Source organism: Equus quagga, chromosome 5 (assembly GCF_021613505.1).
Source record: "Equus quagga isolate Etosha38 chromosome 5, UCLA_HA_Equagga_1.0, whole genome shotgun sequence".
Classification (NCBI taxonomy): Eukaryota; Metazoa; Chordata; class Mammalia; order Perissodactyla; family Equidae; genus Equus; species Equus quagga.
Genome location: NC_060271.1, coordinates 34,429,899 through 34,446,281, shown reverse-complemented (window position 1 = coordinate 34,446,281; position 16,383 = coordinate 34,429,899). Strand labels below are relative to the sequence as shown.

At 55.8% G+C, this 16,383-nt stretch overlaps 2 protein-coding genes across 3 annotated transcripts in view; one reads left to right on the top strand and one right to left on the bottom strand.

Annotated features, from left to right (window-relative positions):
• The first annotated feature begins 2,717 nt into the window (after positions 1–2,717).
• Positions 2,718–11,463, top strand: HTR6 (5-hydroxytryptamine receptor 6). Its single transcript, XM_046660276.1, has 3 exons — positions 2,718–3,431; positions 10,648–10,806; positions 11,020–11,463. Exons 1-3 carry the CDS (start codon positions 2,718–2,720, stop codon positions 11,461–11,463), a joined length of 1,317 nt encoding a protein of 438 aa, XP_046516232.1.
• Positions 11,464–13,624: 2,161 nt separating this feature from the next.
• TMCO4 (transmembrane and coiled-coil domains 4) overlaps positions 13,625–16,383 on the bottom strand; it is a 92,383-nt gene continuing 89,624 nt past the window's right edge. Inside the window, exon 15 of one of the 2 annotated variants that reach the window (XM_046660597.1) lies at positions 13,625–14,730. In XM_046660597.1, coding sequence (XP_046516553.1) covers positions 14,326–14,730 — 405 coding nt within the window. In that variant the 3' untranslated portion in view covers positions 13,625–14,325. The remainder of the gene's footprint in view (positions 14,731–16,383) is intronic. The other variant, XR_006888562.1, reaches the window with a different exon arrangement.

Below are 16,383 nucleotides of genomic sequence, written 5' to 3'. Positions count from 1 at the left end.
GTGCTACTAGTTTTTACGAAGCGAAAATTTAGCTAGAACCTTCTCTGCATAAAATGGTTCAAATGCTTATTCTGTTCGCACCTCCACTCCCCCAATTTCATCGTAGCAGGGAATTTAAGAGGCTTTGCCAGATTCACAGAGCGAGTAGCAGAGTTGGGATTATGAACCCAGGTCCCTGGCCTCCGAAGTCTGGTCCAGACGGCACCTCTTGGGTTTGCTGTTGTTCACGTCAGGAATCGCTGGGCTGAAGGAGTTACAGCAGAGCTGAATGCCTTCCCCTTGTACAGATGGGAACGCTGAGGCCAACAGCTAGCATGGACACAGCACCATGACGTTTACAGATTACACCAGTGTCATTTCACCCCATGCACACCCTGTGAGGTGGGTGCTATCAGTCTGCTAACTATTGCGGAGGAGAAAACGGTGGCCTAAGGAGACGCGGCCGCTGGCCCCAAGTCCACAGAGCTGGTGAGCAGCAGAAATGGGGCCCCAGGTCTGATCTTATGACTTCCAGCCCAGCGCTTGGTACATCGCATCCTGTTCCTTGGGGCACAGCAGAAATGGTCACAGTGGTGTAGGTAGTGTTGGGAGGGGGGACGGGCTGCACAGACCCATCTGTGGGCCACACTGGGGCTCCGAGTGCCAGGGAGCGGTTTGGGGTGGGTAAGGGGTGCTGCAGCGTTTTGAGGGTTCTCTGCCTTGGGTGTTGGGCAGACCAGGTTTCAGTTCCTCTTGATCACTTGCTGCTGGGGACCTTGGGTATGGCCCTTGGCCTCTCTGAGCCCCAGTTCAAACCTACCTCTTGGCATTATTTTAGAGGTAGGAATAATGTAAGAAAGCGTCCGGAATATAGCGGGAACCTTACAGTGGGAGGTACTACTTTTCTGTTTCTGTGGAGGGAAAAAGACCCCCCCCTTCCCTTCATATTGTTCTACATTTTCTTTTTTTTCTGTAACAATTATCACTTTACGACTAAGCATTTATTATGTGTGTGGTTTATTGTCTGTCTCCTTCCTCTAAGATGTAAATCCATCAAGCGGGATCTTTGTTTTGGTTACCGTAGTGCCCCAATTGGTCAGGACAGTGTCTGACACCTAGTGGGGACTCAGTAAATGTTTGTTGAATGAATGAATGGAATCCACAATATTAATCTATGAGGGGTCCGGTGCAGACTCTTCTTAGCCAGGGGGACAGAGACATAGCAGGGTCACACTCAGGGGGTGCCACACCCCACCTCTCGACCTGCCGTGACTCCACCCCACTGCCCCAGGGGATTCCCAAATGTGTCCACACTCGTTGTTAGAACGGGTGGGAAGTGCCAATAGGCCAGGGACTCCATCCTTAGTGCTGGCACTGTCGGGGAAACCGATGGTTTCTGCTCCAAAGACCCTGAGGAGGAGGTGACCTGCTGTTTAAAGGTTTGAAGGAATTATTATATAGGTCATTATATATCACATATAATAATATGTATCTGTATATATGTGCGTGCAAACATATGGGTGTTAAGCCATCTGCCCGATACCTCCCCACGGGCTCCCCTTCGTAGCGCGGTGACCCCGCTGCGGGTGGCAGCCCGCCTCGGAGGCGAGTCCTGGATAAGGGCGGCCCACGGCCCCTGCTCTGAGTCCCTCCTGCGCCGCTGCCACGTGTGGGTTGGGGAGGGGGATGCAGGGTGTGGAGGCTGCCCCAGCTGGGGAGGCGACCTGGCGCAGCCGGAGCACTCGGATTGTCCCTCCACAGGCCTGGGTTACCGGGGACGCCGCCGCCTGCGAGGCCGGGGCTGGGCTCTCTCCGCCCACCGCGGGGCGGGGCGCAGGCTCCGTGGCGCGGGGACTGTGCGCTCCTGGAAGCGCCCAGCGGCTCCTCCGCGCGCCCCGGCCCCTCGCGGCGCCTCCGCCGCCGCCCCCTCCTCTCCCAGCCCCGCGGCGCCTGCCGCAGTCGCCGGTGGCGGAGCAGCGCCGAGCGCCCCAGGTACCGAGCGCGGGCGGGAACGGGGCCGGTGACCGGGCAGCCGGGTGGGGAGGGCGCGGAGGCGCGGCCGCTGCTCCTCCTCTCCCCGCGGGCTGGCCCGCCCCGCGCCCCCCGAACGCCGCAGGGGACCGTGTCCATCCAAGCTCGGGGGTGCCTCAGCGTCGGCTCTGAGACTTGCCATCCCCGCCGAGGGCTTGGCTTTGGCCCGTGGGCCCCCTCCTGCGACCCTAAGCACTAGGGCTTCCGACCTGGAGCCTCCCTACGCCCACCTGCCGCGGGGGAGCTTGCCGCCGGCCTGAGAGCGCCCATTCGCCCCCTGCTCCCCCTCCCCGGGACCCCGCCCCAGGCAGGCGCCCCTGCCTCCACCTTACTGCCCACCGCTTCTAGGGGTTTCTGCTCGCACCCATCCAACCTCCAAGAGTCCTCTGGCCTCCCCATCCTCCTGACTTTCCGCCCGCTCCCTCTAGGGGACTCTGCTTCTCATCAGGTGCCCCCTCCCAAACTTCCTACTCGTTTCTCCCTGCCTGACATCCGAAGACACCCGTATAACCCCTCTCCATCCTCCTCGGGTCGCTGTCCTTTGATCTGGCGCCCCGTCCCTATGTTCCCACCTGTCCCCTGGGGGGTCTGTTCTCACCGACGACGCCCTTCCAGCCCCTCCTCCTCCAGGTCCCTCACCCTGTCTTCCTGCCAGTCCTCGGGCCCCCTCTCGGGCCCCAAGTCTTCGCCCTCCATCCCCTGCCCCCATGGTTCCAGATCCAGGCCCTGCCAACAACAGCACCCTAGACTGGGGGTCAGGGCCACCGTCGGACCCGGAGGGCAGCGGCTGGGTGGCGGCCGCGCTGTGTGTGGTCATCGCGCTGACTGCTGCAGCCAACTCGCTGCTCATCGCGCTCATCTGCACGCAGCCGGCGCTGCGCAACACGTCCAACTTCTTCCTGGTGTCGCTCTTCACCTCGGACCTGATGGTGGGGCTGGTGGTGATGCCGCCGGCCATGCTGAATGCGCTGTACGGGCGCTGGGTGCTGGCGCGCAGCCTCTGCCTGCTCTGGGCCGCCTTCGACGTGATGTGCTGCAGCGCCTCCATCCTCAACCTCTGCCTCATCAGCCTGGACCGCTACCTGCTCATCCTCTCTCCGCTGCGCTACAAGCTGCGCATGACGCCCCCGCGCGCCCTGGCGCTGGTCCTGGGCGCCTGGAGCCTCGCCGCGCTCGCCTCCTTCCTGCCCCTGCTGCTGGGCTGGCACGAGCTGGGCCGCGCGCGGGCACCCGCCCCGGGCCAGTGCCGCCTGCTGGCCAGCCTGCCCTTCGTCCTCGTGGCGTCGGGCCTCACCTTCTTCCTGCCCTCGGGGGCCATCTGCTTCACCTACAGCAGGATCCTGCTGGCCGCCCGAAAGCAGGCTGTGCAGGTGGCCTCCCTCCCTACCGGCATGGCCGGCCAGGCCTTGGAGACGCTGCAGGTACCCCGGGTGTGCAGGGAGACCTGGGCTTGTGGGATGGAGAGCAATGAGCAGCCATTGGGTGCCTGCTGGGCACCCATCACTTAATAGGTATAAACTTTCTGGCGACCTCCTAGTGGCCATTTCCTGTTCCCGCCTTTCTTTTTGACCTAAAGCCTGACTGTCCATGGGACAGCTCCATCAGGATGCGAGGCAGGCTTCTCGAAGCCAACATGTGCAACAGGGTATTCTGAGTGTCCCAACTCTCCCCACTTGCTCCCTCCTGATCTGCCCCATCATTGCAAATGGCACTATCGGGGTCACACACCGGAAACTTAGGAATAACTTTTCTCCCTCATATTCACCCAATTCATTAGTGAGAGCTGTTGGCGCTGCCTCCTAAACCTGTGCCCTCTCCAATGCCACCTTCCTAACCCAAGCCACCATCGCTTCTTATCTGGGAGCCTTTGATAGTCTCCTGCTGGCTCCCCCTGCTTCCACGCCAGACACACTCCTAACCATTTTCTGCACAGCAGCCAGAGCAATAAAAAAAGAAGTGATCCTGGTACTCCCTTGCTTCAAACCCTTCAGTGGCTCCCCATTGCTGTCAAGATAAAGAGGAGACCCACGTCAAGATCTGGCCTCGGGATCCCACCCTGCCAAGCCCTCCAGCTTCACTTCCTCCCCACCCCCCTGCACCAGCCACGTGGCCACTCTGGAAGTTCCCAGCAGGCACTAGACTGACTTCTGTGCCAAGGTCTTTGCACTTGCAGTTCCCTCGGCCTGGAGTGCCCTTTCCCCACTTCTCCACATGGTCCTCCCCATCACTTGCTTCACTTTCTTCTGGCCTCTGCTCTGTCGTCTTCCCTAATCACTCGATCAAGGGTGGCAACTGTCACACTGCCCCAGACCCCTCCAGTCCTGACTTCCTGAGTTGTTCTCAGCAGCACTTCCCACCACCTGACTTTTACGTACTTTCCCGTTTAATTGTTTACTGCTGATTCCCTCCTACTGGAATGTAAGCTCAGTGAGGGCGGGAACTTCTCTCTCTTGTTACTGCTGTTTTCCCAGCACTTAGAACAGCGCCTGGCACCTCATCAGTGCTCAGTGCCTGTTGATGGAAGGAATGAAATGAACACAGGGCTCCAGCGAGCCTGGGCTGCAGCCCCCGTTCACACTGCATCCTTTCTCCCACTCCTTTCAGAATCAGTTCTTGTGTCTGATGGATCCTACGCTTTCTGGTACGTGAATTCATTTGCTCGGTAACGAGCACTGAGTACCTACTTTGTGCAGGAGCTGTTCTAGGCTGTGGATGTGATGATGAACAGGACAGAGAAGGTCCTGCCTTCTTGGAATCTATGTTCTAGTCGAGGAGACAGACATTGATCTTGAAACCCTACCACGATGAGGGTCATGGAGCTTATAGGAGGGGTGCCTCACGCGGTGAGCATTCGAAATCTATTCGCTGTGCATGTGTTTGCAAACGGAAGCAAAGAAGTCACAAGGAGCCCTAAAAGAAAATGCTGGGGGAGTCTTCCTGGTCGTTTAGGCCAGCACCCTGCCTTCCAGGCAGAATGACCCGTGGGCCTCTCAAGCCAGAAATGTGTCTGTGCTAATACGGCCCCACTTTCTGGAAAGGCTCTTCCCTTGGTTTGAATGTGGAAATGTCGGGACCCCCCCCCCCCCCCCCCCCAATGCCCTTGCTTCTTAGCCACTTGGCTCCTAAGCAAGCCTTCTGCGTGCCCATTTCCCCTATTGCCTGCAGTGGGGAATTTGTTTAAGGGATGCTGCCTCTGCTCTGGCCTGCTGGGTCACCACCCCTTTCCCCCACCTGAGCTGGCCTGCCCCAGAAACCAGGCTTCCAGCCTGGGGTGGAGCCTCTCTCAATGCCTCGACCTAAAGGAACTGATCAGAATGAACAAAACTTGGCATGTGTTAGACCCCATTCCTCCTGTTCTCAGCCCCACATAGCCTTAGTTTCCTTCCCCAATCCAGCCTCAGCTTCCCCATCGAGGCAAGGGAGCTGGGCACAGCTCCCCTCGGGTTGAGAACATGGGAGCTGAGCAGCCTTGGGCATTCTTCTGTCCCCCCATCCGCCTGCCTATTTACGTGAATGGGCTTTTAAAAAGCTGCTGGTTGGCTCAGTGGTTTCAGCCAGGTATTTCCAGCCCCAGGGGCTGTGAGAAAGGGGTCATGCTTGCAGCCGAGGCAGGGATGTGGGCTGGGGGTGGAGAGGGGGGGCCTGGCAGGTAATGGTGTCAGGGTGAGATGCTGTGAGTGCAGGAGTGTGTGTGTTTGCATGTGCCCGTGTGTGAAAGGTGGGTACCCGCGTGGGGATGGTGCTCATCCTTGGGAGATTCCAGAGGGACCAGTGTGGGAGCTCAGCTTGATGGAGAGCAGCAGAAGGAGGCTGGGCTGGAAGTTTCTGCCTTCTCAGCCTCTTTCTCTCCTTGCTGGGATTCCTGTGTCTCTGTGGCCCACAGCTCTCTCCCCATCATCTTCCTCTGTATGTCATCTTTCTCCCTTTCTCCCACCCCTCTCTCCTCCAGGTCCATCACTCCCCATTCTCTTCCTTCTGCGTCCCCTTATCTTTTTATCCCCCTTCTCTCCCATCAGTTTATCCCCCTTCCCTCCTCCCCGCCTCGTTTCACCCTCCCTCACCCAACTGTGCGTCACTCTGCCTCAGTGATCCTTCCGTCCCGTCTCTGCCTCCTCCTCCACAGAGGAGGCTGCGATCACAGAAATATCTCAGAGCGGGAGGAGGGGCCGAGCCAGGGAGAGGTTGTCAGAGGAGCAGTGCTGAGCATGGCAGGCTTGGCTGCTGCTCTGAACGAGGCGGCCTGGTGCAGCCAGGGTTGGGCATAGGAGCTTGTGTGTCCGGCTGGCCATGGGTTCAAACCCTGCCTCCTTTCCATCATAGCTGGATAGCTTTGGACAAGTCATTTCACCTCCCTGTACCCCGGGGGTAATGCTATTTATCGCATGAGACTGTTTGAAGAATCAATGAGATAATATATGTAGACCTGGCAGTCAACACATGTTAGTTCCTCTTCTTTCCTCTGGGTGGTAAGATATATGGTGCTGGGAGGCTCACTCCTTTGAGCATTTTGAGGGGGAGAAAACCACATCACTGTCAGCAGCAGCATCACCATTAGCAAAGAGCTAAGCTGGCCACCAATAACAGTCAACAATGACAACGATGATAGCTAGCACTATATGTTGCTTACTACGGGCCAGGCACCGTTTGTGTAACTTTCTGTGTATTATCTTACTTAATCCTTACTACAATCCTACGAGGTGGATGCCATCATGATTGTCATTTTACAGATGAGAGAACTGAGGCACAGAGATGAGAATTTCCTCACTTAAGGTCACTCAGCTCGTTAGTAACAGAGCCAGGATTTGATGTCAGGAAGCCTGACCCCAGAGTCAGCCTCGTAACCCTCACGCTCTGATCGGATGATCATGGTCAATTTAAGTCATGCAAGGTAACACGCAAGCACGCTTCCAAATAAAACTCCAACAACAGAGAGAAAGTAAAAGACCCCTCGAACCCCCATCCAGTCGTCATCCACTCCCAGGGACTCTCATCAATTTAGGACACGTCTTCCCAGTCCTTTTCCTATGGGTTTACATATTTGTTTCTGTACCTAACAAAACAGTGTTTTGTTCTGCGTCTTTTTAAAGACAAACGGAATCATGCAGTATCTGTAGTTTTTCAATGTGCCATTATCACTTATTAATGTCTTGGAGCTCTTGCCATTTGACTCATTCTTGTAAACATCTGTGTGGTGTTCCACAGTGGGAATGTACTGTGGTTTATCTAATCGCTCTCCTTTTGATGGACATTCAGGCCATTTCCAATGTTTTCCTATCCCGAGCAGTGCTGTGACACACATTCTTGTGTGTGCTGGGTATTTATGGCCACAGGAACCTGTAAGTGGAATTGCCTCCTGGAAGGGTGCTGCCAAACTGTTCTCCAGGTGGCTGCCCTCAGACAGTGACATATGCCGTGGACATGTATAAGGGACATGCAAACAACAGAATGTGGCCGTGAGGGGCCGTGAGGTGGCCACAAGGCAGAGGGAAGTAGAAGGGTGAGGCTGGCACCAGCCAGACCTTAGGATGTGGCTGGTGGTTGTCATTGGCTTCTGCTCCATGAGGGTCTCTCTGTGATAGTGTTGGGGTTCCTGGAACACTACCCTTGCTGTGGCCCATAGACACCATCCCACAAAATGGAAGCAGCATGACAAAGTAGAAAAAATGTAGTTTCTGGAGCCAGAAATGACTTTGAATCCCTGACTCGACACTTAGCTACTGTGTGACTCCTGGAAATTATTTTGCCTCTCTGAACCTCATCTGCAAAAAGGGGGTAATAATACCTGCCTCCCAGTAAGATTGAGTGGCAGAATGAATATCAAATACTGATGCACAGAAAGTGCTCAATAAACGGGGATGACAGTGCTGATTTGGGGTCATTTGGGGCATTTTGATTTAAGGCCTTGTACTGGCACAATGTGACCTCGGCAAGGTCCCCTACCCTCTCTGAGCCTCAGTTTCCTTCTCTCTTCTCTCTTGCCTGTGTTCTTTGGTCAACTCTCTGGGGAGAAGACGAGAATGAAAACACAGGGTTGTTCCCAGGAAGACTAAAGAAGGAATTTCAGATCACCTTGAACTCCTTCTCTGGAGTTCCTTCCCCTGGTGATTGCCCTCAAGAGATCTCCCCACGTGTCTCAGTTCCCCAGGCAGGGTCAAGGCTTCTCCTGCCCCCATCCCAGTCACCAGGAGCTGGAGGGGTTCCTGTATGAGTGGGCCCTCTAGAGACAGTGGCTTGCCTCCCCTATTGTCTCTCCCTGTGGGTGACAGCAATTTGAAGGCATGGCAGATCTCCTGGGGAGCAGGAGCCTCTTGCTCCAGGCTGACCATGGTGGGGCCGTAGATTCCACTCTGGAGGAGAGAAAATTGGAGGAGGAAAGGGAAAAAACAGATCCACTTCTCCTCCCTTCCTACAGCATGGTGAGTCTGAGCATTTGTCCTGGCATCCGGGCTGCTTTGACTGAGCCCGAGCTGCTGACAGAAGGACTGGGCTCCCAACGATGCTAAAAACTTCTCCAAACTCATACACATACCACTGCAGCGACATCAGGGCTCCCATGTATTTGGCACTCACTCTACATGGGGCACCGTGCATGCATTTATTATCCACACCCTCACAGCGACTCCGTGAGCTGAGTATTGTTTCTCCCATTTTGCAGATGTGGAAACAGAGGCTCTCTCAAGATCACAGAGCGCGTAAGTGGTAGAGGCGCGATGTGAAGCCAGATCACTTGTCTTAAAAGCCCAACTCCTGCCTCCGCACAAGGCTGCCCCAAGACAGAGGGGAGGAATCAAGGGACTCTCTTTGGCTGCTCTTTGTGAATTTGTCCTCATATTCGTTTAACCGTATTTCACCGGGATAAACACATTGAGGGGTGGGAGCTACAGTGTGCTTCATCTCCGCCCTCCAGGCCACCGCCATTCCGGAATCAGGCCCCCTGATCCAATAGAAAGATAGTGTTTGGTGGGGTTTCAGCACCATGGACAGGACACAAAGACTGGATCCCCTGGAGAGGCTGGGAGAGCGGAGCTGGACTGGAAGGGGAGCTCCTGCTCATGGGAACGGGGTGTGGGTTTGGCTTTGGTGCTCTGCGGCTGACACATCTTCTTGGCTTTGTCTCCTCCGCCCCCTTTCCATCTGTGGAGGTTGCTTGGGAATCCGGTTCCCTTCCTGCCTCCTTCTGACTCTTTCATCTCCCCATAACCAACCTACCACTGGCTGCCTCATGAACTAAGCTGGACTCTCATGCGGTTTAGGAAATATTGTCGGAATCCTTGGCTTTCACAGCCCAGGTGTGTTCCCAGGCAGCACACACACCTTTGCCTAGTGCAATGAATTGTGAACACCTCTACACACTGAGGTATGTACACACTTCAGCTGTAAACATAGGTGGGTCTCACTTTGTGTAAAGCTAATGTATGAAAATCCAAATTGAATACAACACGTGGTTTAGAGGAGGGCACCACATACCAGCTTTCATGGACCTCTAGAGGTGTCTTGGATGGACTTCTAGGTGGTCTTGGAAACTGCTGGAAGTGTGGGAAGTTTTCTTCTGTGCATATGTGTGTGTCTAAAATTGTATAAGGTTCTTGTGTTCTGGGGAGAGGTTTTGTGGATTTCTTTATATTCTCAATGGGCTCACGAGGTTGATAAGTTAAGAGAACCACTGGGCTAAAGGATCATCTGGTTCAGAGAACCTTTTAATGTTTTGGGACTGTCGGTCTCCAGTTTGCAAAGCCAAATTCTCACCTCCTCACGCCCATGTCCCCCTTTCGTGGCTCCTCCTTCTCTCCCTCACGCTCCTGCTCTGGAAGTCCACGTTTGGAAAGGAGGTGTCTGCTAGTCCACGGCATAATTTGAGTTGTAAAATGCCAATGTCACCAGCACCCCTAGTAATTTATAACAGATTTCATGGCAAACATTTGCTCTCTGCACATGCCTTCAAAAAATCACTGTATTAATGGCTCAGACAAAACCATCACTCCAAAATATGAAGAGAATCCATATGCAGAGAGATGGCCAAGCTTTGGACAGCAACAGGGCCTCTTTTGTTAAGTACTGTTCAGTTGCAACTAATTCTTCTAGTGCCAAAGGCTTTGGGAGGAGCCGGGACTCACGGTCCTGTGTGCTGACCATGTTGACTGCTGTCCTTTGTGGGAGGGTGGGTCTGCTGAATGTCTGATTTGTGTGTGGGGCAGTGTTGCTGTGTCTCATTGCACTTCCTAGAGCTCCTCGTGAAATGTTGGGTCAGGGTCAGGGCTCATGAAGGACCAGGATCAGGGCTCAGTCTATTGCTGGGGTCAGGGCTCAGTCTGGGGCTAAGGTTGGGCTCAGTCTGGTCCAGGGTCGAGGCTCAGTTTGAGACGTTGGTTATGCTGGGCTCAGTCTATGGTAGGTATCAGGGCTCAGTCTGGGACCATGAGTAGGGCTTGGTCTGGAGCCAGGGTCAAGGTTCAGTCTGGAGTCAGGGTCAGGCCTCAGTCTAGGACTACAGTTGGGACTCAGCCAAGGATCAGGGCTCAGTTTATTGCTGTTACTAGGGATCAGTCTAGAATTAGGATCAAGGCTCACTCTGTGGCCAGGATCAGGGTCAGACTGGGGCTCTTTCTCAGCTGACTCATGTGATCTTCCTTTCTGCAGGTGCCCAGGACCTCACGCCCAGGGGTGGAGTCGGCTGACAGCAGGCGCCTGGCCACCAAGCACAGCAGGAAGGCCTTGAAGGCCAGCTTGACACTGGGCATCCTGCTGGGCATGTTCTTTGTGACATGGCTGCCCTTCTTTCTGGCCAACATAGCCCAGGTAATGCCACTGCAGGGAGCAGGTGAGTCCAAGCCTTGCTGGGGAGGCCCGAACTGCACCCCAGCCCAGACACAGGGAGGGAGACACGGGGAGAGAAGAGGTCGGGCTGCATCTCATGGTGGATGTGTCTGTGTGCGTCTGTCCCATCCATGCTGGGTTGGGTGGTCTGTGTCCCTGCTCCGGGACCAGGCATGACACACACTATCCCTCCAGGCTGTGTGCAACTGCATCTCCCCAGGCCTCTTCGATGGCCTCACGTGGCTGGGATACTGTAACAGCACCATGAACCCCATCATCTACCCACTCTTCATGCGGGACTTCAAGCGGGCGTTGGGCAGGTTCCTGCCGTGCCCCCGCTGCCCCCGGGAGCGCCAAGCCAGCCTTGCCTCACCCTCCATGCGAACCTCTCACAGTGGCCCCCGACCGGGCCTGAGCCTGCAGCACATTCTGCCACTGCCCCTGCCCCCGGGCTCGGACTCAGACTCAGGCTCGGGGGGCTCCTCAGGCCTGCAGCTCATGGCCCAGCTGCTGCTGCCTGGAGAGGCCACCCGGGACCCCCCGCCACCTGCCAGGGGTGCTGCTGTGGTCAACTTCTTCAACATGGATCCCGTGGAGCCCGAGCTGCGGCTGCATCCTCTTGGTACTCCCACGAACTGATCCGGGCTTGGAGCTGGTCAGCGGGAGTGGGACTGGATGGAACTAAGTCCTTGAGGCCTTGGACCAACTCTTGGCTGGGCCAGGAGGCTGCAGGTCCAGTGGGGCGAGCTCCAGTGGGGTGCACTAAATCAGCCCCCACTGCCTAACTTCAGGTCCCCTACTTAGAGGGACTGGCTCAGATGTGGCTTTTTCCAGGATGCTTCATTGCTGTGTGAGATTTGTGGGTGTGTGTAGGGGATGGTTGGAGGACTCCAGGAGTGGGGAAAAGGACCTCTTGGTTGAGATTAGGATGAAGACAATCATCTCTGCACCATCTCTCAGAGTGCATGGGAGGGATGCCTGTGTCTGCAGAGATGGACTCGCGCAGGGCTGACTCCCTCAAGCCTCTAAGCGTGGGTCATGGGCCGATGGCATCACCTGGGAGTTTGTTAAAAAAACACCTCTGCCCCACCCCAGACCTGCTGAGTGAGCACCTGCACGTTAGCAAGAGCTCCAGGTGAATCATGTGCTCATTACAGCTTGAGGTGTGCTGGCTTACGTGATCTTTAACCCTGAGGATGATTTGCTGGCATTCTTGGACTGGCTAGCCCCTCAGGATGTATGTGGCTGCACAGAAAAACACCCAAGGCTGGGAGTCAGGAGGCATAAATTTGAATCTCTGCTCCACTGCTTCCCAGCCCTTGCACAGGTTACTTAACCTCTCTGAGCCTGTTATTCCACATGAAGAATGGGATAACGGTGCCTCCCCTGTAAGGTCTGATGAGAATTAGCACAATGTGCGTAGAATGCCCAGCACCTGGCAGGTGGTCAGTAGGTGGTAGCTGTCATTATAACTTCTGGCCAACCAGCCCCCTGGCCTCTGGCTGTGGGCCAGGAAGGGCTCTCTGTTCCCACTGTCCTTTCCACCTTCCTCCTCCTCTTCAGCCCTGGCCCAGATTCCCACAACCTGACTCTGGTTCCTCAACTCCTTGCTCTGGATGCTGGCAGGGCCCCCATCTCAGCTCCCAGGCTGCTGCACTGCCTTTCATGGGGGCATGGTTTCTTGTTAACACCTGGGATGGGTGGTCCTCTACCCTGGGCTTCCTTGGACCTAGAAGGGAACAAGCTGATGGGAACAGAACCAGCCTTTTGCCCCACTTCCCCTGGTCTTCGCTGGGTCAGTGAGGGAAATGGGCGTGGTGGCCACTTGGGTCACAAGAGTTGAAGAGGAGCTGTGCCGTGTGGGCTGGTGCCTTCGGGCAGGCAGGTGACCCTGGCACAGGGCCTGGTATTTTTAGAGGAGAGTCTTGGTCCCTACAGCTTACGTGCTGTAGGCTCCTTTTCAGTCTGAGGTTTATCTTACTCCCCACCCCCAACCAAGTTCTATCAACCCCGGGGGCTCTCCGCGGCTGGCCCGGCGCTCTCCTTGGTGCTGATCAGCACAACCCCTGCCTGGCCTCTGGCTGCAGACTGGCCATGGTGCTTGCTGGGCTTTTCCTCTGCCCCCAGGCCTGCCCGAGGGACTCTCCATAAGCACTAGCTGAAGGCAGTGACTGTGGGGTGGTCTGGATTCACTTGGGCTGGAGAAGCAGCTGGTGAAGTGGGAAGAGACCGTGGACACAGGTGTTCTGAGTTCCGGTCCAGACTCTGTCCCTGGTTTGCTCTGGGACCTCAGTGAAGTCATTTCCCCTCTCGGGGCCTCAGTTTTCCCTGGGTGACATGAGCTGTTTAGACTCATAGCCGCAGGAGTTCTGTAAATATTTGTTGAACCAACAAATACATATACCCCTGAGGACCAGTTCAGCTCCAACACTCCAATTCCCCCTGCCTCCTCCTCCCCACTGCCTCCTCCAGAGCTTGGCAATACTTCCTCTGCCTGGGCCTTGATTTCCCCATCTGCACAATGGGGGAGAACGATCTCTGGCCCTGTCATTCAGGGACAGCAGGAGGAACAAAGGAGACGGTTCCCATGGTTGCAGATACAGTGGCTAAGAGCTGGGGCTCTGGAGGCCAAGTGACTGGAGTTTGAGACTGACTGGCTGTGTGACCTTGAGTAGGTTGCCTAACTTCTCTGGACCTCAATATCTGCAAATATAAAATGAAGATAACAATAGTACCTACCTCACAGGGTTGTTGTGAGGGTCAACTGAGACAATCCACGTAAGCACTCTGTACACGGGCAATACTCAGTAAGTGGTAGCTATTATTATTCTTTATTATAATCAGCAGCAGCAGCAGCTCTGCTCCTGCTACAGGAAATCCTTTCCCGGGATAATTCATTCTTATCACCAGGCCCAGTCCCCACCCACAGTGCACGCTGATTCAGCGTTTATTCACCTTGCTCTGTTACAGTTACATCCAGGGTGACCGTGTAGCACAACTTCAGGGGGCGCCCTTCACATGATGTCTATGTGATTGATGCCCCTACAGTTGTGCAGTGCGCAGCCTGCATGGCTGTATGTGGCAGATCGGATGGGGTCTCCCAAGGGTAGAGAGAGTAAGCTGCTTGCTCCCCACCTGCGCCTGCTCTGCAGGTGCGTCAGCAGTGCCCGTGGGCTGGCGGGCAGCCCTGGAGTGGACGGAAGAGCAGGGGGAGGGCAGCAGGGGGGCCTCAGGCCTGAGAGCCCCCGGGCCTCCTGATAGACAGCCTGACCCACCGCCGTGACCTGGAGACAGCAGGCCCCGGCCTGGTGGCATCCTGGGGCTCTAAACTGGGCTGGTCGGCTTTGTGGGCTCTGGTCTTGCTTCCGGGGGAGGGGACGCTGTCTCCCTACAACTCCCCCTCCTTTCCAGGCCCTTCCTTTCAATCCCAATGCCTTCAACTTAGGAAAGGCTGCGGTGGAACTCTTCAGGGCTCACGTGGCAACCTGATGGTTTTTGGGGTCAGTCCAGCCCGGGGCAGGAACCCTGGGTCTCGCTGGCACAGTCGGGGCAGCCCAGTGGGTTGGGGCCCACACTGTGGCTGCAGGTCTGGGCGCTCCCCGCGGGGCTGGCAGCAACAGCAGAGGCGGCCCCCTCAGGTTGGTCCAGCTCTGTTGGCACCTGGGCGTGGCTGGGGTCAGCGCATGTGGCCACTTTGGAGGTGTCTCCGGGTGCAGGACCCCTGGTTTGCCCGTCCTGGGGGGCCGTCTTGTCTGAGAAGGCGGCTGCTGCCTGGCGAGGTTCCTCTGGGGGCAGGCTGCCCGGGGCCAGCGAGAGCCCCTTTTCGTCCCACCCGGGCTTGGTGGGGATGCCCACAGCCTTCAGGATGACGTCCATCTGCCTGGCATAGTCCAAGTGGCCGCTGACCTGCAGGAGGACAGTGAGTGAGGGCCGCAGGGGCTGGGCAGAGCCTGGCCCTCCCCAGGGCCCCAAGCTGAGCTCCTGGGCCTCACCCTCTCCCCACCAACCCCAATGCCATGACTCCAGCTCTCAGCGACCCTGCAATCCAGAGTGGGATGGGCAGCGTCTAGGGTCAATGCTGCTCTAGAATCCGTTAAATAAAGACGGAGGCAGCTTCTCTACCAATCTGGTCCTCCGCGGGCAGGGGGGGCTCTCCTGATAGATGGGAAGGTGGAGTGGAAGTTCTCATCCTCTGCCTGCAGCTTCAGGTTACAGCTGCTGCACAGCAGCTCCGGGACCCCGGGCAGGCCCCTTTCTCCCTCTGACCTCTACTCGCCTCAGCTGTAAGATGGGGACGATAAGAGCAGATACACAGGGGGCTGCTGTGAGGACTCCCTCAAATTGAAAAGAGAGTTATGGTACGGGCTGCAAGGAACTTTCTACGATTTACGCTTCCCCTTTTCTCTTAGTCATAAGACTCCAGTTTACAGCTGGGTACATCTCAGCCTCCCTTGCAGCTAAGTGCAGCATCGTGACAAGTTCCGGCCAATGAGATGAAGAGTGGTGTTATGTGGTGCTCCTTGGAAGTCTCTTTAAAAGAGGGAGTGCTCTTCTTTTCCCCCTATTTCCTCTTTCCTGCTGGCTGGAATTCAGATATGATGGCCAGAGCTTCAGCTGCCATCTTGGGCCATGAGTCAGTCCACCAAGAATGGCAGAGCAGCAAGACAGAGGGAATTTTGGCTCCTGAAGACTGCGGAGCCACCACGCCAGCCCTGAACTGCCTATTGTAGACGTTTCTTACATGACAGCATCAAGTCGTGTGTGTTTAAGCCATTTCAGCTGGGCCTCTCTTATAAGGATCTGAATCTTCACTAAGACAAGGACCAAGAACTCGGAAGTGCCCACTCCCTTCCTCAGAGAATAGAGACACCCCCACTTTGGGCGGGAGGGTGTCAGTGAATGCAGAGCACGGGTGTGACCGGAATGCCCGATGCCTAACTGTGACGATGGACAATGCCGTACACACAGCATCCCTAACACATCGTGGAAAATGGACTTTTTGCTTTTTAAGATTGGCACCTGAGCTAACATCCGTTACTCATCTTTTTTTTTTCCTCCCTAAAGCCCCCCAGTACATATTTGTATATTCTAGTTGTGGGTCCTTCTGTTTGTGGCATGTGGGCACCACCTCAGCGTGGCCTGATGAGCAGTGCCATCTCTGCACCCAGAATCTGAACTGGTGAAACCCGGGGCCACCAAAGTGGAGTGCGTGAACCCAACCACTCAGCTATGGGGCCGGCCCTGGGAAATGCACTTATCAGACACCCTCCTTTGACAGGTGTTGGCTGCTAACTGTACATAAAGAAATTGAGTCACAGAGAGGTAAGGTGACTTGCCCAAGGTTGCACAGCTAAAAAGTGTCAGAGCTGGGGTTTGAATCCAGGCCTGTTCTCTTCAATCCGTTGGGGAGGGCAGACTTTAAAAATCATTCTCATTTTATAGATGAGGAAAGTGAAGCCCAGAGAGGGTGGTGGTTTGCTTAATGACACACAGCGCGTGAAGAGCAAAGCCATCTGCTGCGTGCTTGAGGTGCTGCGTGTGGAGGCTGCTCAGCTCAGA

Bases quoted from the DNA above. Each gene is read 5' to 3' on its own strand.
- HTR6 (XM_046660276.1), top strand. From the start codon at position 2,718: ATGGTTCCAGATCCAGGCCCTGCCAACAACAGCACCCTAGACTGGGGG. The intron at 3,432-10,647 runs GTACCCCGGGTG...TCCTTTCTGCAG, and splicing joins AGGCCTTGGAGACGCTGCAG to GTGCCCAGGACCTCACGCCC. The intron at 10,807-11,019 runs GTAATGCCACTG...CTATCCCTCCAG, and splicing joins TTCTGGCCAACATAGCCCAG to GCTGTGTGCAACTGCATCTC.